A 23,538-nucleotide genomic window follows, 5' to 3' on the forward strand; every position below is an offset into this window, starting at 1 on the left:
AACCCAGCCCCAGGGCCTGTGGGGAAAGCAGACCCCTCCTGGTGGTGCCTGGGCTGTTCAGAACCGTCAGAGGCTGAGCTAGGAGTGGGGATGACAGGGGTGGCCACCCCTGGGATGCATGGAAGATTCCCATCTAAACCACTGCCTCCTGGTGGGAGTGGAGGAGAAGCAGAGACTACAGAGTGTTGGGGATACATCACCCTGAGTCCTGGACCATAAGGCTCATGGTGGCCCCTCCTCTACTTGAAGGGTGGGTGCCCCTACATCCTGGCCTCACTGTTCCTCCCCCAACAGTCTCCTGCCAGAATCCACCTGGAAGTGTGTGTGTGTGCACAGGGGTGCAAGTGTGTGGGGGTGAGTTGTCTGTGATGTTCTCTTGTACACATGGCTGAGTGTGCCCATCTGTGTGTGCATACGGGTGTGTGTTCAGACAGCAATGTTTTCCCTTAGTGTGTGTGCAGTGGTCTGTGTGCATGCATGGAGGGGTCTGTGTGCACACGCAGGCTCCTGTGTGCACTCAGCACCGCGTAGGTGCCAACCTGGCCCAGCCTTCCCCCACCTTGCCCTCCTATGCCTGTGCCCTGGTCCTTCTGTGGCCCCTCCGAGACTCCTGACAACTCCTCCCAGCCTTACTTTGTCTCAGACAGTGCATCTGCTTCTTGTGTGTTCCTCTCTCCCCCCCCCCCACCAAGAGCTCCACAAGGACAGGGACAAAAGTTTGAGGCTCAAACTAGCTAGAGCTGACCCAGACACGGAAAGAGATGCACAGCCATAGGCGCAGGCAAGCAGTGTGACCCTGTGGACGGCCCCATGACCCTGTCCTGCCCTTTGGTTCTTCCTCTGTGATACCTTGTCTCTCTGGGGGAGGGATGGGCACACAGAGGGGGGTCCCACACACAGGAAGTAGGGGCTGTGGTACAGAGGGCCGGGGTTGTGCTCCGGTGGCAGAGGGAGCAGCCCCCCCAACCCCACGAGCCAAGGGAGGAGCGGCTGGCAGGCTTTGAAGGGCAATCAGGGCTCCCGGCCTCCCCAGACCGGGAGCCTTTGAAGGAACATCTGGAACTGGGGTGCCTGGCAAGCTGTTCACTGGATGCTCAAAACCAAACCAAGAAGTTAATCCCGATTTGCTGCTTGTGTGTTCCCCACCCTGCCTCCCAGCTCGGCTGGTTCCCAGCCATCCAGGGCACTGCCCCCCACCAGGCTGCAGCCTCTGCTCTGCCTCGCCCTGGGGCCCCCTCTGGGCTCCAGGAGCCCCTCAGCCCCCGTCTTTGCTGAGCTGGTCAGAGCTGGGCCTAGGGAGAGATGGTGGTGTGAGGACATCACAGACATGGGACATGGACAGAGGCCGGATGATGAGAAGGAGGCAGGAGTAAGGTGCAGGAAACACCTGGTCCAAGTCCTGGAGGCTGCTTCAGCCTGCAGCACACAGCCCCGGAGTGTGTGTGTGTGTGTGTGTGTGTGTGTGTGTGTGTGTGTGGTGTGTGGTGTGTGTGTGCAGGCGCCTGAGCCTGCAGGTGGGCAGCGCTACCTACTGCAGCTGTGGCTGATAGGGAAACAAACAAGCCCCCCCCCCCCCAGCCCAGGAAGCAAATATTCACTGGGGGGAAGGGCAGGGTGTGCCAGGTGCTGGGTTCCATTGTCCCTACAGTGGCCTTCGGGACCTTGGGAGGAGGTCCAGGGACAGCCCCATCCTGCCCACTCCCCAGGAAAAGACCAAGCTTTGTAAATACAGAAACAAACAGCCACCAGCCCCCTCCCCACTGAAACCCGGAAGAACCACTAAGCAGAGCCACTTGCACCTGCCGGGAAGTGAGTCCTTGTTTGGGGGGAAATGGGGAAGTCAGGACTTTGGTGGGGCAGAGGGGGCTCTGTGTGTGTGTGTGTGTGTGTGTGTGTGTGTGTGTGTGTGTTGGGTCGGGCGGCCTATCACAACCCCCCAGCTGGTCTGGAGGGGGCCTCTGCTCACGTCTGCGGGGCGGGGGGGCCTCTAGACGCTCAGCTTGGTGAAGGTCTGTTCTAGCCCCACCCCATGGTCCAGTTGTGACATTTGTGGCCTGGGGGTGTCGGCCAGGGTGAACCTCGGGCCTCAGCCAGGTCAGGGCTCCCGGCCAGGTGAGTAGGTACCCGGGAGTCCTCGGCGCCCCCCTGCCCGCCGGCGGCACAGGGCGTCGGGCCAGGGCTTGGGGCTGCGCGCCGAGATAAGCGCCGAGCCCGTCGGTCGCTTCCTGCCCCGCCGCCGCCGCCGTGCGCCCCTTCCTGTTTTCTCGCGCCAGGCGGGAGGGGCGTGGGTGACGCGGGCGGGGCAGAAGGGACAGGACTGGATGCGGAGGGGGGAGAGGAGGGGGGCGGGGTGGGGCGAGGGGCTAGCGGGGACTGGATGGGACCCGGCCGGGAGAAGGGGCGGGGCCGGACGGTGAGGCTAGTGGGGACCTGGCGGAGGGGGACGCGGGGCGGTGGGGGTGCTCTCTTTGCTCCGCCCATGCCCTCTCCCACTCCTCCACCCGGGGTCGGACTTCCGTGGGTCCGAGGGTTTGAGCTGAGGTCCCCGGGCTGAGAAGAAGCTGGAGCGGGGCTGAAGCACAATAAGGAGGAAACGTGCGGCTCCCACTCCTAGTCTACCCCCTACACGCACAGCCCAGAACTCCTCGCCCCTCCCCTCACTTGGCCGAGACCTTCCTGGGCTAAGGGCCAGAGAACGGGGTGGCCTGGACTGAGTCAGTCCCTACAGATTCCTGGTCTTGGGCGCCTGTTTGCAGTTGGATGTAGGCTGCTCTGAACCTCCCTTTTGGGGGAGTGGTCTGCCACATGGGTTCAAGGTACCAAGCCACCTGTTCAGACTTCCTCATCAGAGCGGCAACATTATGCAGATTTGAATGAAAACACATCCACAGAGAACCCTGTCACGACGTTCACAGCAGCACTCTGCACAGGAGTCAAAAAGTGGGTACAACCCAGGTGTCCATCAACTGATGAGCTCAACGTGGTCCACCCATACGGTCTACTGTTACCCCAGAACCAAAGCCATCCCGTGGATTCCAACTCATAGCCACGCTCTAGGACAGAGTAGGGTTTCCAAGGCTGTGAATCTTCACAGAAGCAGACTGCCACATCTCTCTCCAGTGGAGGGTCTGGTGGGTTCTAACCACCGACCTTTTGGTTAGCAGCCAAGTGCTTTAGCCACTGCACCACCTGGGCTCCTTAAAGGAGTATTACCTGGCCATGAAAAGCAATGAAGCTCTGATCTATGCTACAACATGAAACTAGAACACATTAAAAAAAAAATACGTGGAGTGAAAGAAGGCATTCACAAAAGGCCACATATTATATGATTCTGTTCATATGACATGTCCAGAGGAGGCAAATCCATAAAGACAGGAAACGGGGGCTGGTGAGAGAGTAGGGGAATGGGGCTGACAGTTAATGGTCAAATGACAGAGTTTTGGCGATGGTTGTTACACAGCTGTGAACACACTAAAAACCACTGAATTATACACTTAAAATGGTAGGCAGATTTTGTGACACGTAAAGCTCTGGTTGGATTTTCTAGAGTTTTTGTCCAGTTGAGGTGGAGAGAACTGAAGGGAAAGGGCGGCTCTTCCTTCCATGTGGTGACTCAGGCCCCCACACCCTCCCCCTCAGGGCCCCCCCAGCATGGCTTTGTTGGGGTCAGGTGGGTGAAGAGAGCCTTGGTCCTCATGTATCTCTTTGTCTGTGTGTCATTGGCATCCCCAAAGGTGGCCTGGGGGGGACAGTGTTGGGAGGTTCAGTGTCTACTGCCAACCCCCAATTCCCTGACACCTCCGCTGGATGGGACTGGCAGGGCTCAGTGCCTGGGAGAGGGGAGGTGTGCAGGTCCCTCCAGGGGCCTGGGGTCAGCAGGAGGACCAAGGCCAGTGCTGGGCAGGGCTGCCAGAGCTTCCTGCCAGGATCAAGGCCGCCTGGGTTTGTTCCTGACCTGACTCAGCAGGAGCTGGGGGAGGGGACTTCCCTTCTCAGACCCTCAGGGAGGTGGGTGGGGGTGGGGGGAGCTGGAGCAGTAATCCTGCCTGGGGGGGCTGCTCCGTCCAGCTGGGGCAGAGATAGGGGTGTCCCCATGGGGTGCTCTCCAGGAAGACACTGGGCAGGGGGTCCTATAAGGCCCCCCACTAACAGGACTGCTATTGAAAAGAGCTGCCCTCAGTGGAAGCCGTGCTGAGCCTGCCAGACCTTTCACATCCCCCTTCTGATCCTACTCCTGGCCTTCCAGCCTGCAGTCTTGGCACCGGCCTTGCTCTAAATTGGGGCCCTGCTGGTCTCCCACTCTGGTACCTGGGGGAGGGACTTGGGGGGCAGTCTGATCTGCCCCTCCTCAAGAGGGTGATGGGCTGCACTGACATGCCAGCCACAGCCCACTGATCTGGAGGGCTTGGAAGGGGACCCTGAGCCATGTGGCCTGGGCAGTAGGGATGCTGCTCCAGCCCTGCTAGGAGACATGTGGAGGCGGCTGGCTGAGTGTGTCTATTTGCCCAGCACTTTCTCTGTGTGTGGATCTGTGGGCATCAAGGGGGGCTGGAGCAGACGCTGGTGGGCACCGAGAGCAGGGTGGTTTGCACCAGGGCCTCCCTGCCACGTGCCACATGTAGCAGTCTCGCCGTTGTTTCCAAGGTATGATGGTGTCCTCACCGCTGCCTTGTGTGGTCTCTGTTTACTTCCATCTGTCCCCCTCTGTCCCTCCATCCACCTGGGGTGTCTCTCTCTGTCTCTGAATCCATCTCCTGCCCACCTCCCTGTCTGTTCCTGTCCCTGTCTGTGTCTCTCTCTGTCCCTTTGAGTTTCTTGAGCTCACCTGCCAATGGCCCAGGTGCCAGCTGGTTCCTCAGCATATGGCTCTGCTCCCCCTGCTCTGCCACCAATGCATGGGGGCTCGTGTGGTTAATGGGGTGACATTACCGAGCCTCAGGGAGGAGAGCCCTGGCACCCCCGCACACCCATATTCAGGCTGCAGACCCCATTTGCAGATATGCGCACACACACAAACCCTGGGCATCTGACACAACTACACAGGCTCACACATGCAGTAACCACATGGACAGTGTCAGAGTCACGTGCTCACACGGTCACAGCCCCACAGCCACACTTGGAACTTCACACACACCTCATACACACTTATGCACACTCACACTTACACATACAAAACATACACATACACGCACACACATGCACACTCCCATGAGTGCACACACGCACTACACACGCACACATTCACCTGTGTGAACACCTGCTCACACACACATGTGCATGCAGGCAGAGTCACACACACAGAATCATGGAGGACCTCACACAGTTGCACACAGAATCCCCCCCCCACCCAGTTATACACACAGCCTCAAAGATACCCACCCTCATGGATCAGCTCTCAAAGGCATTTGCTCAAATACTCTCACATGATAGACTGAACTGAGTGTTTCCTGGCACCAGGATTGTCAAGGACCAGATGTACACCTGGGTAGGGTGAGGAGGCTGGGACAGGGTAGACCGGGAGGACACTCCTCTTTGCCTAGAAGACCTGCCAGGGCCTGCAGAGTGTGTGAACGTGCAAGGGATTCACTTCTGGGGGTGCTCCAGGCCCTGTCCCCAGCATATGGCCTCTATTGAGGGTCAGCAGGAAAGGAGCTGTGGGCTGAGTTAATGTGCGAGGTGACCAAGGAGGTAGGCTGGAAGAGGGTGTCCAGTTCTGCAGACCCGTTGGGGAGGGGACATGGGGTTGGTGTGATGGGGCTGTAGAGCTGTGCGGGGGGCTTAGATGTGAGGCCTGAACCCTGGTCCTGGTCGTGGGGTGTAGCCAGAGACCGACAGGGCACCCCAGGAGCAAGGACACGGCACGGTGCAGCCCCCAGGACACTTGTTCATCAAGGGAAATGAAGGAATGAAGGTGAGCAGGAAGTCCCTGGATGCTGTGTCTGATATATGTGTAAACCCGCCAGTCCCTCAATGAGGGGTGCTGTTCTGGGCAGTCCCTGGGCTTAGAAAGGTTTTTAAGGAGGAGGTACGGTGATAGCTGTGGGGGGCCTGACCACCATTAGGCTCAAGTTATGTTGGGGGTGGGTCAGGAGAGGAACAGAGCACTGGGAGAGTGGGGTGTGCCCCACCCCGGGCCCCATCTACTTTGTGTGTGGGGCATGCCCCGCAGGGATAGGATGGAGAAAGGGTGATGAGGGAACCCAAGCTGGAGTATCAGGCTTCGTGGGGAAGGTCTGAAGGAAGGGCATGTCCAGGGTCCCTTGGGTACTGCTCCCATCCTTCTCAACAACCACCAGACACCAGTGCAGAGGGAAGGCGGAGGCACTTTATTGTGGCCTCGCCTGGCCAAGGGAACCTCAAGGGAGGGAGCCATCAGGGGATCCCAGCTCCAGGTTACTCCTTACAGAACAGACGTTGTTAATCCTCACGTTAAAAACCCTTTGCTACATTGATGCTTCTGGTCACCGTAAACCCCTTGGGGGAAAATGGTTAAAAGTTTAACTAAAAATTAAATATATTGTATTATGCATATTAAAAAAAAGTAAAAAACAGTCTGGTTCTAGAAAACGCACGGCAGAAAAAGGATTATGCACTTGAAAAACGTAACCCTGGCAGATGGACCAACATGTCCCAGGCCTGGGCTTCCTGGAAAAACCCGGGAGGAGTCCCACACACCCTTGCTGATGCCCTGCGGGCGGTGGCCGAGTAGCACAGAAAAGGGATTAAGGGAGGCAGAATGGGCGCAAGGCCGCCAGCGGGTTCTGGCGACTTGTGCGTTGCCGCGGGTTTGGCACGTGGAGCCGCGATGTACACCCGCGATAGAAAAATAGCAGGGATACACGGCGACGCAGCGGCGGCGGCGGCGGCGGGCGAAGCGCAGTGCAGACAAGGCCGGGTGGCGGCCTATCCGGAGATGCAGGCGCTGTAGTACACCGCGCTGCTGGCGTCGGACAGCGCCGAGATCAGGCTGCTTTCCTCGGGGCAGGACATGGCTCGCGGGCCCAGCTTGGCCAGCGCCACGTGATACGGAAGCGCAGTGGCATCGGGCCGAGTCCGGTTGCAGTTGAGGTACTGGTCGAACTCGGTGAGGTCCACGTCGGCCCACAGCTCGGCGGCCGGCCCTAGCGGCTCGGCGGCGCCCTCCAGCGGCGGGGGCTCTGGCGGCGGCGACAACGGCCCGGGGTATGGCGCCGGGCCGGGCGCGCCCAGGGCGCTGTAGTAGAGGCCGGCTGCGGGCGGAGCGGTCCGCAACGCCTCAGCCAGGGGCGCCGCGTAGCAGCCGCCTAGGTCCCGGGACAACTCGGCGGAAGCGTAGGGCGCGTGGAAGGGCCGCAGCGCGCAGTCCTCGGGGGGCGGCGGGAAGAAGGCATCCTCTCCCGTCTCCAGGCCGTCCAGTGGCGAGCGCTCAGGCGTGGGCAGCCCCAGGCCGTCCAGCTCGGCGCCCAGCGGTGGTAGCTCACGGAAGGCGCGGGCCGGGCCGGGCGCCGTGGGGAAGGGCTCGGGAGGCTGGGCTAGGCCCGGGAGCAGGAGGCCGGGCTCCAGCCGCCGGGCCTTGCGGGCCTGCTTCTTGCGGCGCGGACGGTACTTGTAGTTGGGGTGGTCGCGCAGGTGCTGCACGCGCAGCCGCTCGGCCTCCTCCACGAAGGGCCGCTTCGCCGCGGCGCTCAGCTCCTTCCACGCCTTGCCTGCGGGCCAGGCGAAGGTCAGTGGGCTGCGGATGGGGGGTGACTGGGGCCTGCGTGCGCCCAGGGCTAGCGGCAGCCCAGGCCCAGCGGGCGGGAGGGGCCCAGCGGGCGGGAGGGTCCCCACCCGAGGCCACCAGCACCCCCCTCCCGAGGCCCCCAGCTCCTCCCCCCCGCCCCGTGTCCCGTCCCCACCGCTCACCCAGCATCTTGCTCAGAACCGCGTTGTGCAGGTCCGGGTTTTGCTGCGCCAGCCTCTTGCGCTCGTCCTTTGCCCACACCATGAAGGCGTTCATGGGCCGTCGGATGCGTGACTCGTCAGCCGCCTGGCGCTCCCCGCGGCCGGCCGGGCTGGGGCCATAGCGCCCCGTCTCGGGACTGCGCGGCGGGCTGGACGGCGCGGCAGGCGCAGCGGGGGCAGCGGCGGCGGGGGCGGGGAGGCCGCGCGGCTCAGCGACCGCCCCGGGGCCCGGGGCCCATGCACAGTCGCGGCGGGCGGGCGGTTCGTCCTGTGCGCCGTAGCCGGGCGGCGATCTCTGCATTCCAGCTGGGCGCAGCCTGGGCGGGACGAGCGCGGAGCGCGGCGGACGGGCGGCGGCCGTGGGACTGGTGGTGGCCTCGCGCCGGGCTGGCGCCCAGATATAGCGGCGCGGGGCCAATGGGCGGCGGGCGGGCGGGGCGCGGGCCGGGCCGCCCCCTCCCCGGGGGCTCCTTTCTTCTTAGCCGGATTCCGTGCGGCCTCCCTCCCGCGGCGCCCCCTCCCCCGCGCTCTCGGAGCGGGAGACCCTCGAATGGGAAAGAGCTGCAGAAGCTGCTGGGGCTCAGAGGGGGGTTCCTCTTGGGGGGCTGTAGGGCCTTCAAGCTGAGCTGTCACCGCCCCACCCACAGAGTCGCCCCGGGTGGTAGTTGGGGGAGGATGGCCCTGGCTGGCTCGCTCCCGCGACTCCCTCCCCCAGGTAACTCCAGGAGGAGGGGACGTCTTATTTCAACACCAAGTTCTCCAGGACATCCTGCCACCCGCCCGTAAGTCCTCCCTAGAGTCTAACTTCAAACGTAAGAAGCACCGTGGGAAAGGCTCCAGGCTCTAGGACGGGCGCCCTCTGGGCCACCTGGGACGTTGGTTCAGGTTCTCAACCCTCCACGCACAGGTGGAACTTTAAGCACTGGACTTTAGACCCCTCCTCCCCCCTAAGTCCATCGTGGGGCTAAAGGAGCAGGCAGTCCTCTGCTTCCTCCCCACGCCAGCTGATGCTGGTCTGGATGCCGGGACAGGGGAGGGAGACGGCAGATGCCCTGGACGGGGACCTGGGAGGGCATCTAGAGCCTGGGCCTCACCCTTCCCCCAGGGCCTGTTCAGAAAGGGGAGAGGGGGGCAAGCAATGGCTGCAGCCAGAGAGAACAAGGCTTTATGGGAGTGGGGGACACCTGGCTGCCCCGTAGGCGCTGGTGAACTAAATGGTTTCCAGAGGAATATCCTGCCTCCCTGCTCCTCACTGTCCTGGTCCCACCCCATGGGGGGATTCTGGCCTCAGAGGCCAGGGGTCTCCCTGCACCCCCCAACAGTCCATCAGGTTTTGTCGGGTGAGTGGCCTTGTGGCTCTGGCCTCTCTGCCCTCCTTAACACCCTCTCGTTGCAGAGTGGGTTTTGTCAGCGCTGGCAAACAGGGGTCTTGTGCAGGTGCTGTAGCAATGGCCACTGTCTCTTGGTGGCCTTCAGGGTCCCCAACCTGAGGGCTGTGACATATCCAGCCTGTTCCTAGGTCATGTTTCACCACACTTGGTCTCAGTAACAGCCACCCATCAGCCTGAGGAGTAAAGGATGGGATTTCCAAAAGTGGTTTACAGATTTCCCCAGTTGTTCAGATTTGGCTCCTAGGCTCTAGTGCCGGGGGGGGGGGGCAGGGCATGGGTGCACAGAGGCTTAGGGTGAAGAATGGCATTTTCTGGGAGTTGCAGGGCCTGCAGGTGAGGTGGGGGACCAGGGGGCTCACTGGTCTGGTCTGGCTCTGGGTCAGGGGTGGGGGGAGGTATGTGAGGAAGACTCCAGTTGGGGAATGAGTCCCAAGGGCGAGCTGCCATGGTCTTCCCAGCACCTGTGGCTACCTCTACCTGTCGCCTTGTGTGTACCCTCTGGGTCTCCACGGTCTGGCTTAGCCTAGGGTGATGATCACTAGGCCTGGAAAGGAGCCTCCAGGGTCCCCTTTGCAGCCCTCTCCCACGTTGGGACAGATTTGCAGTTCCCTTGAGTGCTCTGCCTGGCCACCCTGCAGCCCTGAGAGCCCAGAGTTGTCAAAGCTGCTCCAGAGGCAGTGTCTGGCATTACCTCACCGCAACCCCCCCCCCCGGCCCCCAGGCTGCTTGTCTGGCGCCAGACAGTGACCCTCCCCTGGGCCAGGCTGTAGACTCAGGTGTCCGGCTGTCATGTCCTGTGAGCTGGCTGGGGTGGGGGGCCGGGCATGGCCACTGGAGAGCCCTCCCGTGATGCTGCTCCGTGGGGATTGCGGGGTGGGGGAGCCCTGGCCACTGACTAGATGGGAGTGCCGCAGGGTAGGGGCTACTGCAAGGTCAACTCTGACCCTGATCCTGCAAGAGGGCCATTCACATGGGGCTGGAGGCTCTTCAGAGCTGCACAAGGCAGGTGTGGGTGTGGCCCAGCTCTGGGCTGGCTGTGCTGGGGAGGATCTGCTCTGTGTGTGCGTGTGTGTGTGTGTGTGTGGTGTGTGTGTGTGTGTGTGTCTGTTGAAGTGAACCCAGGTGCTGAGGCTGCTCCAGGCCTTAGGGGCCAGGCAGAAGCTGAACTCTGTCTCGAGGAGACCAGGGCCTGGCCTGTGGATCCTGCTTAGTGAGACCCCAGCCTCACTGCCTACCAAGGGAGGGGTCCCTGAGGCTTCTCTGACCAGGAGTGGTGGCTCCAGCTCATCCAAAGGGGGGTGATTCATGAGTTTAGGGTCATTCCTATGACCCTCAGGCTGGTCTGGCCCTGGTAGGCTGCCACTTACCTTTGTGAAAGAGCCGGTCTACAGCCCCCAGCCCCCACAGAGAAAGGTGGAGTGCGTGCGTGGGGTGTTCAGTGGATACCATCCTCTGGCCTCTGCCCACTCTCCTCCCTCAGCTTGAACCGGACTTCCAGGCTCTGGGGGAGGCTCACAGATGATGCTTGGCTGTCCCCTCTTGGTGGCTCTGGGTAGGGGCTTGGCTCTGTTCCGGGCTGGGGGTGGTGGGACCTCCCAGGCGCTGCCAGGGGCGCAGACCTCACAGGCTTGCACCATCCAGCCCCTGGCGACTGCAGAAGAAGCAAGGCTGGGACCAATTACTGAGTCCTGGGGGCCCAGAACCTCTGCTCCCAAAGTGGGGGGTCCTCTGTTGGCCAAGGCTCCAGGTGACAGGGCCCTTCTGGTCTTCTGAGACCCTGGCTTTGGAGCCACCCTGCCTCTGAGTGGTGTTGTGTCCTTGGGGTTGGCGATGGGAGGGCAGCCTCTGTCACCTAGGATACTCAGAGAGTGAAAGCCATGTGGTCCAGGCAGGATGGGGTCGTCGGGGAGGCCGCCCTGTGCCTCAGAGCCAGTTGGGCACTTGCCTGTGGCCAATGACTAGGTCAGTCACTGACCTAGTGGGTTCACCCGCCCCTGCTCTCCTGTCTCAGTCCCAGGGTGCTGGGCCTGGCCTTCCAGGAATGCCAGCCCCACTTCTGAGAAGGGGCTGGGGGCACTCCGTGCTTTCCCGAGTGGGCATGAGTGTGCAGGAGGGCGAGGGCTGTAGTGAGTGGGTGTGAGCGTGAGAGGTCACGGGTGTGAACAGGTGTGACCAGGCGTGAGTGGGCATGGGCATGGATGGGTGTGAGTGTGTGCAGGGTGGGCGTGTGTGGGCGTGAGCAAGTGTGTGTGGATCTGGATGTGTGGGTGTGAGTGGCCGCGTGTGAGCAGGTGTGAGCGTGTGGACAGTTGTGGGCATGAGCGTGTGTAAGCAGATGAGTGTGCCTGCGTGAACGCATGCATGAGCAGGCATGGGGATGAGTGCGTGTGAGTGCTCACACTCCCCCAGCTGGAGCTCTCTAGCGTGGGGTCGGGGTCCGTGTTCCTGTGCGTGATTTGCCACAGTTAGGCGTTGGTGTGGGATTGGGTGTCGGGGTTGGTGCAAGAGGTGGCTGCTTGGCTGGTGTCTTGGGGTGTAAGTGGGGGGCCGTTGCAAGTCTAAAGAGGCCTCAGGCTGGATATATGTGGTGGCCAGGATCCTGTCTCCCCTGGGCGCTGTGGAGAGGTAGGCTGAGCAGGTGTGGGGTGGTGGGGACAGAAGGCTTGCCCACTCTGTGCTGCTGGGTCAGGTCACACGCAGTGGAGGGGCTGCTCTGTCTTTGTGGGTGCTGCAGATGCCCACAGGACTGGGGCATTGCTTAGGGACTGTTAGGCAGACTGTGTTGCACTGTGGGGTATGGGCTGTAGGATGAAGTTGGGGTGCCTCAGGGGTTCTTGCATATCTGCAGGGTGCTGAGGTGCCGTGTGAGCTTGGGGGCTATTGTGCAACCCTTAGGGGTGTGTTGTGTGGCTGCGGTGTGTCCTCAGGGTGTCCGCATGCTGTGTGGGCCTCCTGGCTGCTCAGTGGGGGCTCCATGGGAACCAGGCAAGGGGACTGCCCCTCTTGGTTCCCATGGCAATGGCAGGGCGGGGCCAGGAAACACCAGCTCAGGAAGGAAGGCCGGCTGAGGGAGCCTGGGCTGAGCAGGCGCCAGACTCTGTCCGGTGGCCTGGCCGGTCCCCTCCTGTCCAGCCCGCTCCTGTCCAGTGTACCTCTGGCCATACCGCTACCCCCTCCGAGCCACACCACTTGGTGCCCCAGCCTATGGCCGAGTGCCCTGGGTCCTGCAGTGCATGTCCAGCCCCTATTTGGCTCTGTGTGCCCCTGCTGGACTGGCCTTTCCCTCCCCACCTGAACTCTCCGTGACACTTGCTGTCCAGGGGCCCTGAATCATCCCTGGGGTGGCTGCCAGCTCCTCTGGGAATCAGGGAGAGAGGGAGCCAGGGTGGGAGTGGGAGTAGAGCACCCCCAGCACCCCATTCCACCTCCCCCCAGCCCTGCAGGGTGGGAGGCCTGAAGCCATGTGTTTCTTAGCTGCTTGTCCTGGTTTGGCAACCAAGCTGTCTCGGAGGGGCAGGACTCTGTTCTCAGGGATCATCCAACCTGGGTAACCCCACCCCTCTTGCTCATGGGCAGGGTTGGCTCATTCGTTCATTCATTCATTCACTCCTCCCTCAGCCCCCAATCTGTAGCAGGTGGTCCTGGGGGCTGAGGATTTGGCAGTGAACAGACCCTGACCATGGGCAGAGACAATCAGCAAATCCACAAGACAGAAAGAGTATGGGGTGCCAGGTGGAGACATGTTATGGAGAACAGTGATGCTGGTGAAGGGAACGGGGTGTCCTGGTGTTCACTGCCTGCCCTTCGATGAGCTGACGCCTGAAGGAAGCACGTGGAGGAGGGAGACCTACAGATTCGTGGGGAGGCATGTTTTAGGCTGAGGGGGCCAGTGTGCGGGGACCAGGGAGGTCTTTCTTTTCCCCCAAAGGAGATGTGGGGCCTTGGGAGGGTTTGAGCAGAGAAGGGGTATCATTTCACTCAGTTTTCCAAGGCCTCTCACACTGAGGCTGGAGCCCAGTGTGCCCAGTGAGCCCGGGCCTGCTGCCCGCCTGTGGGTCGGACCCACATACTTCTCCCACAGCCTGAGCCTCCCCACCCCCGCTGCTGCCCAGGGCCTCTGGGGAGGGTGGAGTGGCCGCCAGGCTGGCGGGCTGGCAGGCTGGAGGGCGGTGTTTCTGGGAATTGTGTGGGGGGAAGCGCATTGTTAAAGCAGTGCCTGAAGCAGGCAGCCGTGCTGGCCTCTGGGGGATGCCCTGCACCCCCACCCCACGCTGCCTCTTGGGGAGGGAGCTGGGCCTGGGCCAAGGCTGTGGGCTGGGACTTTCCGAGAGACACTACCTTGGGTGGGCAGCCCTTCCCATTCCACCGACTGGAAGACTGAGGCCCACAGAGCAGACTGTCAGTGATGGACACAGCCAGGAGCACCTGGGCAGGGGGACCGAAGGGAGGCCTAGGTGGGATTGGCTGGTATCATGGCCCCTCAGAAACCCCACAGTAGGGAAGGTCTGGTGGATTGGGGTGCTCAGGAGGGGGTGGCCAGGGGTGGGTGTGGGCTCCGGGCTGTGAGGCTGTGACTAGCCTAGGGCAGTGCCCCCCATGGCCATGGGAAGTGGGGGGTCCGTGTGAGCTCAGCGGCCCCAGCCTTCCCACCACCGCCCCGCCCAGCCAGAAGGGAAGCTCAATGCCTGTCTGCTGGGGTCATGGCCGGCCTGGGCGGCCTGGGCGGGAGGGGGTGGGGGACACAAATAGAAAAATAATGGCCTGGGCTTCCGATGTCTCACGTGGCTGAGATGGGAGGGGCTGCAGGACTGGTGGGAAGGAGCAGTTCTTTGGGCCAAAGTGCAGCTGTCTGCAGCCTCGACCCCCACTCAGGTTTGTCTGCCTCCTGGGCTCCCCTGACAGTGCCGTAGTCCCCAGACGAGGTTTCCTGAGAGCTGTTCTTTGAGTCTCCGTGAACCTCACTGGAGCTGCCTGTGGGAGATAAAGCAGGAGGGCTCCCTGGAGGAGGGAGCTCTGAGGCTGGGAGAGGCAGAGGCTGATGCTCATGCACAGATGGACGCATAGCAGTCCCCCGCCTGGCACCCTTTTCCTTTGGCCGCACCTCTCTGCACATTTATGCCTCAGCCCCTGCCTTCTCCTCCCACCCACACCCAGCCCTGCATGGGCCAACGCTGTGGCCTAGCCTCCACCCCCTCCCTGCCAGCCCTGCGGGGGCTTCATTACATCAGCAGGGGGAAACCTGGAGAGGGGCCAACCCAGAAGGTGGTGAAGCTGGTGAAGCTGGGCTGTTGCTGCCTCACCCTCCAGAAAGTCTGTCCCCATTGGTCAGAGTGGCCGGCCCTGCTTTGTTTGTTTAAGGGTGACTAACTGTCTGAACTAAAGCTCCAAAAGGCTTGGCTCCCTAGATCTCCCCAGACTCTGGGGGGCAACACATGTCAGAGATGTGGAGCATGTTAACTGGGTTTTGAAGATTGAGCAGGAGTTTGCCTGGGAGGTCTGGAGGTGAAGGGTACGAGCAGAGACCAGAGGTGTGGACACACCAGGAGTGGAGGGCTGGGGTCAGAAGGGCCAGTACTGTGAGTAGTCTGGGGAGCTCCAGTGAGGAGGGGCCTGGGGCAGGATGTGCTCTGGGAGGGACGGGAGACTGGGCTCTGTTGCCCCTCCTGCTGGAGCCTACCACAGCCCCTTAGAGGCCCCACCGTGTGTGGACTGGCATGGTTGGCTCACCACTGCCATCTAGAGGCTGCTGCTCCACATTCCCCCCATACCGTCTCCGCAGTCCCTCCTGCAGGGGCTGGGGAGTCTCAGGACCTCCAGCTGGGACACCAGCTCCATCCATGACCTCGAGTCAGCTCGGCCCCACCTGTGTCCCCTGTGTCCCCAAGGCTACAGGAGCGCCCTCGTGGTTCCTGCACGAGGGCAGCCCGGGAGCTGGTCTGAGGTCCTCTGGCCAGCTCTCTGGTCTGGCCAGTCACAGGCCATTGAGAAGGTTGTTGAAGGATGTGGCTCCAGCCTCCCCCGGTGCCTCTGAGGTCGCACACATGCTCAGACCATGGCATTCAGGCCACATTGGGCCACAAGGACCTACTGGGCTGGGCTGGGCTTAGAGCTATGGTCTGTTTTCCTTTTCGCTTTGGCTGCTGTGAAGCTTATTCATATCTCGTTAATGTCAGCCCAGGCTGTTTGGGCCTCACACCTCCACGTGGCCTCAGGGTCCAGTGCCCTTGGCCTGAACCCTCCCTCTGAACCACACCCCCTCCAACAAACCACCCAGCATGGGCATCGCTCAGGAGGTGGAATGGGTGGGGCGCTGTCCTTCCCCGGCCTAGCCAGTCCCTCCTGTGAGTGCAGGCTGGTCCTTCAGGGGATCTGCCCTCCAGCAGCAACTTAACAATGACTGGGATTGCTTGTGCCGCATTCAGGCCCGGTTCTCAGTGGTGACGTGAATCAACTCGCATCCACCTGACAGCAGCCCTGTGAGGTGATGCGGTCATCACCCCATTTACAGACGGGGAGACTGAGGCACAGAGCACCCACTGCCTTGCTTGGGGCGTCTCGAGGGGCAGCGCTGGGGTTGCCAGCCCCAGCGGTGCCCCCGCCTCCGGCGCCTTCCCACCCAGCCCAGGCCCCTTCCAGACCCCATATCGCTACCGCTGCTCACGCCCCTCCGGCGCCGACGCGAGGCCTCGTGGCGAGCGCGGAGAAGTTGGGGGTACTTCGAGCAGAGACCCTGCTGCAGCCCGACCCAGGCGAGAGGGGCCTGACGCTCTGCGGCGCCCCCTGCCGGCGGTCCCTACCCGCGGCCCTCATCGCGGGGGCTGTTGGACTGCGAGTTGCCTGGCCTCACAGGTTCCTGGCGGCGGCCGGCATTGGGACTACATTTCCCAGCAGGCCGCGCGCACGCGCAGGGGCAGCTGGGAGTTGTGGTCCAGGAGGGGCGCTCACGCGCGGGACGAGCGCGCGCAGAGACTACGCAACCCAGGGTGCAACGCGGGGGCCGCGGGAGTCGGGGTTTGAGCCGAGGGTCTCGGCCGCGGTGGCTGCGGCGGACTGCGGCGGACTGCGGCGGGTTGCCGGGGCGGCGGGGGTCGTCTCCGAAGCCGGCGGCGGGCTGGCGCGGCGGGCGCTGGGGCGCGCCCCGGGGCGGTGATGGGCAAAGAGGAGGAGATTGCGCGGATCGCCCGGAGGCTGGACAAGATGGTGACCAAGAAGAGCGTGGTGAGGGTCGCGGGCCGCCAGGGCCCCGGGACCCCCGTCCCGCCGAACCCCGGCCAAGCCCCGGTCCCGGGCCGGGAGACCCTTGGAGGGCAGGCAGGACGAGCCCCCGCCCCGGCACAGACTCCTGGGACACGGGAAGACCCTCGCCCAGGGCCGAGACCCCTGCCCGGGCCGGCCGTTTACTCGTCCCCGCGCCCCGGCAGAGGCCGCTGTCCGGGCGGACCCGGCCTCAGAACCACCGCCCTGGACTGAGACCCTCCGCGGGGCTGAGCCCCTCCCTCCCCGCCCCCCGCAGACCGGGTTCCGCCCGCGGCTTCAGACCCGGGGCCCGGCTGCAGGAGACCTTCCTCGGCTGCCCTCGCCCGGGCCTCTCGAAGAACACCCCCCGCCCCCCTTGTTAGCCGACCGCCGCGCCCCCCGCCTTCCTCCTTTCCAGCCACCTTTCCGGAGCGCCAGCCCCCGGCCCTGTGCCCTCTGCCTACCCCAGCCCTCCCCCCACCTTTCTCAGGACGCAGAATTTGGCATCTCCACCCCCTCCCCGCCCCTTCCCCCAGTGCAGCCCCGTTCCCCAGTGCTGCCCCTCCGTCCTCTTCACAAACAACAGAAGCGTTTCAGGCTGCCCTTTTTGTCCCCACTGCCCCACTCCACAAAGTCCAGTTACTCCAGTAAATTCTCCCGTCCTTAGCCAGGACTCAGCCCGCAGCGACTGGGGTGGATGGATGTATAGAGCCCCTTAGGAAACCCCATAGGATTCTGTAAGAGCTGGGAGGTGGAAACTTGCTGGCCGAGCCCCAGATGCCGAGTGGCTTGGCCCTCTGTCTTCCTGTCCAGCAGCCACTGTGTGCCTTGGGAGGCTGTGTGCCGTGGTCTCTAGGAGAGGCCAGCCCGCCCCCCCCCCCAGCTTCGTGACCTTGGCAACCTTCAAAGAGTCCTTGGTGGAGATCTGCCCTGTCAGGAGGCTGTGCGGGGCCTGCCAGCTGGGGGCAGCAGGCAACCGGCCAGTGGGTTCCAGCTCAGCGACCCTGTAGGACAGAGTAGAACTGCCCCATAGGACTTCTAAGGTTGTAAATCGTTATGGAAGTAGACTGCCACATTTTTCTCCCACAAAGCAGCTGGTGGGTTTGAACTGCGGGCTTTTCAGTTAGCAACTGAGCACTTAACCACTGTACCACCAGGGCTGCTAGTAGGCAGCCAGGGCTCAATAAACCTTCAAGAGACCTGCTCTCTCCCCTCTAGAGTGGATGCCCTGTGGGGCAAGACCACTGGCTGGGAGTCGGCTCAGGGGCTGGGTGGCCATCCCAAGCCTCACAATGGCCATGGGGTTTGGGCTGGTTTTTTGGGTCTCTGGTGACTGTGACTCTGGGCTGGGGTCTGTGGCCCCCCATTTAGGAAGAGGCTGCTTCTCATTCATTCATTCATTCAGCAAGCATTCAGGCTCTATGGTGTTCACACCCCAGGAAGCTGTGGGCAGGCATAGTAAGGGTGTGGGCCAGTCTCCTAGGCCTTTGCAGAGATGACCAAAGGTGGAATAAAGGAGCTCACTTGGGGGTGGGGGTGTTGTGGTGGGAGGGCAGGCTGGGGCCTGGCAGAGCTGGGGAGGCTGTGTGTCCAGGTGGAGGCACAATAGAAACCCTGGGGTGGGGATGAAAAGAAAGAGGGAGATTGTGCCCAAGGCAGCAGGCAGAGCCATCTGTCCCTTCTGAGAGGTCCCAGTGTACAGACTAAGGGGTGAGGCCTGCCTGATGGGATGAGGAGGGGGCTGCAGCCTAAGCAGAGACACCACCTTCTTTGGGGGGGGGTGTGCCAGGCCTGGCCCTGTGCAGGGCACCTGGGCTGCAGGATGTTGTTAGCTCTCACACCTTGGGTGATGGGTCATTCATCCCTTATCTTGCAGGGAGACACACGTGGAGATTCACTGGTGCAGTAGAGCTCTGTCTGTAGAGGAGGGTGGGGGTCACATGGATGTGGGTGCAGTTTTCAGTAGGAAAGGCCTCACTGAGGAGGTGCTGTGTGAGTGGACCTTTGGAGGGAAAGGCGGCAGAGGGCTGGCAGTGGAGCAGCTGTGCAAGGGCCCTGAGGCTGCCTGGGGCACTTGGGGGACAGTGGGGGGCGCTGTGCCCAGGGTTTGGTCAGGGATAAGGTCAAGGGGGAGACCACTGGGGGCAGTTGTGTGGTCTAGGCATGAGGGAGGGGCAGGGTCTGATCCTGGGGTGACATGAGGAGGTGAGGACCGCTGGTGATGAGAAGGCGGGCCTGGGACTGGCTGATGTCGCCGTGGAGAGGGGCTGGGTGCCACTGAGTGTGGCCATGGTGCTGTTTGAGTAGGGGGTGCACCTGCTTTCCGTACACTTTGGGTGAGGCTGCCTGTCTCCAGGGAATGGGGACAGGTGGTAGGCAAAGATCTGGGACCTGCACAGGGTTTGGGGCTGGCCCACTGGCTGCAGCTCTGGGTGATGTGGTCTTGGGGAGGTTGGGAAGTCACAGGACCCGGGCTACAGTGCTGCAGCCCCAGGTGGAGGCCTGGTAGCACCTCCAGATTGTCAGTCTCTGGCATGCAGGAGGAGGGGTGAGGTCCCACAGACCTTACACCGAGGTTGTTGAGCTGAGGTCCCTCTTACCCCAGGAAGGAGCGATGGACCTGCTTCGGGAGCTGAAGGCCATGCCGGTCACACTGCACCTGCTGCAGGTCAGTCACTAGGTCCAGGACGGGGGGGGGGGGGCGGTGTGTGTACATGGTGGGCGGGGGGGGGGCACTGAGAACAGAGTGGGTGTCCACTCCCGTGGGGGTTCCCATGCTGACACCTCTGCCCCACCTCCCCCAGTCCACCCGCATCGGGATGTCGGTCAATGCGCTTCGGAAGCAGAGCTCGGATGAAGAGGTCATCGCACTGGCCAAGTCGCTCATTAAGTCCTGGAAGAAGCTCCTGGGTGCGGTCAGGCCCTGGGGGGCTTGGGCAGGTGGGGGGGGGGGCAGGAAGATGAGCACTCGAGGGACTGGCCAAGTCAGGAGGCCACTCAGAGGAGGATGAAGGAGGTGGCTGGCTGGAGTGTGGACACCACCTTGCAGGGAGGGGATGGAGGGAGGGCAGCCTGGGCAGGGATCACTAGGCTGGCCAGACACCACTTCCTGGGAACAGTGGGATGACTGGGGGTTGCAGAGATGCCCCCCACCCAGGACAGGGAGTCCCCCTCTGGACCTGAGAGGCCCCTCTGGGCCTGTGTGTGTGGCCGTTGGGTTTTCTGTGGGGCAAGCGTGTATTCTGCTGGTGTGGGGGGAAAGGGGTCCCAGCCCTGGCACAGGCCCAGGGCCACGGCTGTGGGTTCAAGAGGGGCCTTGGTTAGGAGTTGCTCACACACGTCTTCCTGGTCCAGCTCAGGCACACTGGTCATACTGAGGGCTGGCCTCCTTGGACCCACTGCTGCTGCAACTGCTGGATCCCCACACCTTGGGATCACTCTGGGCAGTGGGCTGGCCCCAGGAGGCAGCATGGGGGGCATCTGCAGAAGGGGCATTGCAGGGGTGGTATGGAATACAGAGGTGGGGGAGGCGGGGGAGAGGGCGTTTTAGCAGGAAGGCCAGCAGCCCCAAAGCCCCTTGCAGTCCCCATAGCTCCTCAGTAGCCCCTGGCAGCTCCCCAGCTGTGGGTGTGACCTTCTGGGGACAAGGGTGCTGTATGGCTGGGCCCACCCTGTGGCGGCCATCTGTATGCCTCCCTCGGCCGGGCCCAGCCCTCCTGGGCTGCCTTGCCAGGCCCCTTCCCACTGTTATCTGGCAACTGCAGATGCTTCAGACGCCAAAGCTGGGGAGCGGAGGAGCACGTCCCTGGCCTCACTGCCATCGAAGGACACCTCCGAGGGAAAGGCCCACAGGTGCGCTTGAGGGGCAGGTACAGGTGTGTGCTATCCCAGCTTAGCCCCCCAGAGAAGCGGTGCTCACACTCCTACCCTGAGGGTGCTGCTCTGTGAGGGGGTGGCTTTGCACCCCTTCCAATGCTCCTTGGGCTGGCATCGCTGGGTTGAGTCCTGCCCATGACTCTGGACTTGGTGTGTCTACTTTGGCGTCGGCGAGCTGCTCCCTGCCCAGTGTGGGGCAGCTCAAGAGTCTGGAGCCAGCAGCAAGGCACGGGGTGGGTGGTGTGGAGAGGCAAGACAGGAGCAGGCAGAGCGGGTGTGTGTGCTGAGTGGTGAGGGGCCAGGTGGAGAAGCCAGACAGAGGCTGTGTAGGGAATTGGGTCGGGGGGGGGGTCTGTGGAGGGGGCCGGGCAGGTGCCAGAAGAGGGGTGGGGAGAGGCCTGGACCTAGCTGCTGCTGAGCATCGCACCCTTCTGAACACCTATGTGTATTGTTTTTCCTTGCGAAGTCCTCCTGCTCCCATTGGCATCCCATGGGGCCTCTGGGTCGTGGGACACTGGGTTGTGGGGGGAGGGCTGGGTGGCTGTAGCCTGGCTGTTGGGCTGCCACGTGGGGGCCTAGCCCTGTGAGGAGGTATCCTTACTGGTTTTATACCTGGCAGGGGTGACCCAAGAACTGGCCTTGGGTGAGCCGAGCCTGTCTCCACCAAGGCGGATGGGCATCTTGCCGTGGTGGTGGCTGCTGTCAGGGTACCCAGGGGTGGCTGTGTCCAGGGTCTCCCTGACAGTGGGTGGAGCTGTGGATGGCTTCTGGCACCCTGGCCTCTGGTCCTGGCTGCACTGTTATGGTGCACTTGGGCCCGTGTCTGAGCCCCATAGGCCGTCCCTCTCCAGCCGCAAGAGGCCGGAGCTGCCCAGGACACCATCGACCCCTCGGATGACCACATTTCCCCCAGTACCCATCACCTGTGATGCTGTGCGCAACAAGTGCCGAGAGATGTTGGCTGCTGCCCTGCAGACAGACCGTGAGTTCCCACCAGCCACACCCAGGTCCGCCCATTCCCTGATCCTTGCTCTGGCTCTGGACACAAGCTCCAAAGGGTCCGTGAAGGACAGCCCTGCCCCTTCCCCAGCCCAGTGCTGCCCACTTGGGGCAGGTGGGGTCTTTGGGACACAGTGGTGTGTCCCTTCCTGCTGCCCCGGGGTGTTGGGTGGGTGGAGGGCCAGTGGGCGTGGTTGGTCAGGGCTGCCTCTTGCAGATGACCACGTGGCCATCGGCGCAGACTGTGAGCATTTGTCGGCCCAAATAGAGGAATATATCCTTCCTGCAGGCATGCCGCCTGGCACCTGTGAGGACTGGGGCCTGCTGGGGCTGGCTCCCCCTGGTGGCCGCTGGTAGGCACCGCCGGCCGCCCTGTGCCCTAGGCAGGGCGGCCACCTCCTTCCTGGGCGCGTCAGGGTCTCAGTGCGGAATGGTCCAGTGGAGTCCCCTGCCTGCTGCCAGGCCAGGGTGGGTGACTGTGCTCCAAAGGGCTTGTCCTAACTGCCAGGTAGAGCATGGTGGCTCCTCATCCTAGCCCAGCCCCTTATGGGGAAGGGGTGTCCATGGAGGACCCCAACCCAGTTGGAGTTCCCTGTGGGGAGGGGATGCCCATGGAGAACCCCAGCCCAGTGCAGCCCCTCTTGGGAGGCCCACGGGTCCTTAGCAGCTGCACGCATCTTCCGGGACGTGGGGAGCACAGACGTCAAGTACAAGAACCGCGTTCGGAGCCGCATCTCCAACCTGAAGGATGCCAAGAACCCGGGGCTACGACGGAGCGTGCTGTGTGGCACCATTGCGCCCCAGCGCATTGCCGAGATGACCTCGGAGGTGAGCTACTGGGCCTGGGGCAGGGGGCTGCTTTGAGGGCCTGTCCCTGACTGGCATCCCTCCAGGAGATGGCCAGCGATGAGCTGAAGGAGATCCGTAAGGCCATGACCAGAGAGGCCATCCGTGAGCACCAGATGGCCCGAGCAAGTGGCACCCACACTGACCTCTTCACCTGTGGCAGGTGCAAGAGGAAGAGCTGCACCTACACCCAGGTGGGCCTCCTCCCATATACTAGTCTCTTCACCTGAGGCAGGTGTAGAAAAGAGCTTCACTGACACCAGGTGTGTCCCCTGCCTGCAAGCCAGCTTCTCCTGAGACCTGGCCCCAGTCAGCAGCATTCTTGGTGGTGGGGTCCACTACCTGGCACTCAGGTTGGGGACCCTGTCCAGCCCAACAGGGGTGCCCTGAAGAGTGGGGTGTGGTGAGTGGATGCCAAGGTGCTCTGAGGGGGCGGTATGGATGTCAGGAGGTGTAGGGACTCCAGAAGGTGTCCAGGTGAGGGGATGGGGGTTGGCAGATGGAGTTTTTGGGAGGCCATGGGAACCAAGCCACCCCATTCCCCTGTGGCACCTGGGCCCACCCGCCCTGCTGGTCCCATTGGTCTGTAAGCCATGCAAGCTTCCAGATGACACAGGACAAGAGCCAGGCACAGCCCCCTCAATCCTGGGGTGCCCGCCTCAGCGGTTGGTGTTTCCTACCCCATGAGATGGTCTTCCTGCGGCCCTGGCCGGTCGGGTCTCCCTGAGAAACAGCCCCACGGCCTGGGCCCTTCTCACCACAGTCCCACACAGGTGCAAACCCGAAGCTCTGATGAGCCCATGACCACCTTCGTTGTCTGCAACGAGTGTGGAAACCGCTGGAAGGTAGGTTGAGCTCTGGCTTTGGGTGGGCAGGTCCTGGGGAGTCTGAGCTGGGTGACTGTGCCTCTCACCCCAGCATCAGGTATGGGCAAGAGCATGGGCTGGGCCGAGACCTCAGCCATGGCCTCATGCCCGACTCCTCACAGTTCTGCTGAAGCTATGCATGAGCCTGCAGCCTCTGCTGCCCTCCCCACCTGTCGACTCGGCTTCCCTGGAGACCCAGTGCTGCCCCCGCCATCCCCAAACAACCTACCCTCGCCCTATCCTGCCTGGCGTGCACTTCTCCCCTTTGTCCCAAATTATTAAACGTTTCTTTTTGCCATCCTGATGTCCTTGGCCCTCAGTTTGGGTGGGCTGCCCCCATTCTCCATGTCTAGTCTGTCTCTGCCGCTGTGGACAGCCCTCCCAGTCTGGGGCCAGCTGAC

At 62.5% G+C, this 23,538-nt stretch overlaps 2 protein-coding genes across 9 annotated transcripts; one reads left to right on the forward strand and one right to left on the reverse strand.

The window, feature by feature from the left end:
- Window positions 1-1,673: 1,673 nt before the first annotated feature.
- TCEA2 (transcription elongation factor A2) lies at window positions 1,674-23,435 on the forward strand. Of its 8 annotated transcripts, none has more exons than XM_064276413.1 (10): window positions 16,399-16,532; window positions 19,156-19,218; window positions 19,355-19,460; window positions 20,315-20,402; window positions 21,263-21,408; window positions 21,643-21,699; window positions 22,099-22,253; window positions 22,319-22,465; window positions 23,045-23,116; window positions 23,260-23,435. In XM_064276413.1, exons 1-10 carry the CDS (start codon window positions 16,464-16,466, stop codon window positions 23,266-23,268), a joined length of 912 nt encoding a protein of 303 aa, XP_064132483.1. In that variant the 5' UTR covers window positions 16,399-16,463; the 3' UTR covers window positions 23,269-23,435. The 8 variants fall into 8 exon arrangements, with proteins under 8 accessions (XP_064132482.1, XP_064132481.1, XP_064132479.1 ...); XM_064276414.1 differs by having other exon boundaries at window positions 21,278-21,408; XM_064276412.1 differs by lacking the exon at window positions 16,399-16,532 and adding an exon at window positions 1,674-1,809 and having other exon boundaries at window positions 21,263-21,699.
- SOX18 (SRY-box transcription factor 18) lies at window positions 6,306-8,276 on the reverse strand. The gene is made up of 2 exons (XM_064276406.1): window positions 7,885-8,276; window positions 6,306-7,685 (listed from the first exon to the last, which is right to left on the reverse strand). The coding sequence occupies exons 1-2, from the start codon at window positions 8,222-8,224 to the stop codon at window positions 6,904-6,906; spliced, it is 1,122 nt and encodes a 373-aa protein (XP_064132476.1). The 5' UTR covers window positions 8,225-8,276; the 3' UTR covers window positions 6,306-6,903.
- Window positions 23,436-23,538: the final 103 nt, after the last annotated feature.

Source organism: Loxodonta africana, chromosome 24, assembly GCF_030014295.1.
Source record: "Loxodonta africana isolate mLoxAfr1 chromosome 24, mLoxAfr1.hap2, whole genome shotgun sequence".
NCBI classification, from domain to species: domain Eukaryota; kingdom Metazoa; phylum Chordata; class Mammalia; order Proboscidea; family Elephantidae; genus Loxodonta; species Loxodonta africana.

What these genes read in the sequence shown, in the direction of transcription:
- SOX18 (XM_064276406.1), bottom strand. Translation starts at nt 8,224, where the DNA reads ATGCAGAGATCGCCGCCCGGCTACGGCGCACAGGACGAACCGCCCGCC. An exon ending in GGTTCTGAGCAAGATGCTGG is followed by an intron (nt 7,686 to 7,884) that starts GTGAGCGGTGGG and finishes CCTGGCCCGCAG; the next exon opens with GCAAGGCGTGGAAGGAGCTG.
- TCEA2 (XM_064276407.1), top strand. Translation starts at nt 16,464, where the DNA reads ATGGGCAAAGAGGAGGAGATTGCGCGGATCGCCCGGAGGCTGGACAAG. An exon ending in TGGTGACCAAGAAGAGCGTG is followed by an intron (nt 16,533 to 19,155) that starts GTGAGGGTCGCG and finishes CTCTTACCCCAG; the next exon opens with GAAGGAGCGATGGACCTGCT. An exon ending in TCACACTGCACCTGCTGCAG is followed by an intron (nt 19,219 to 19,354) that starts GTCAGTCACTAG and finishes CACCTCCCCCAG; the next exon opens with TCCACCCGCATCGGGATGTC.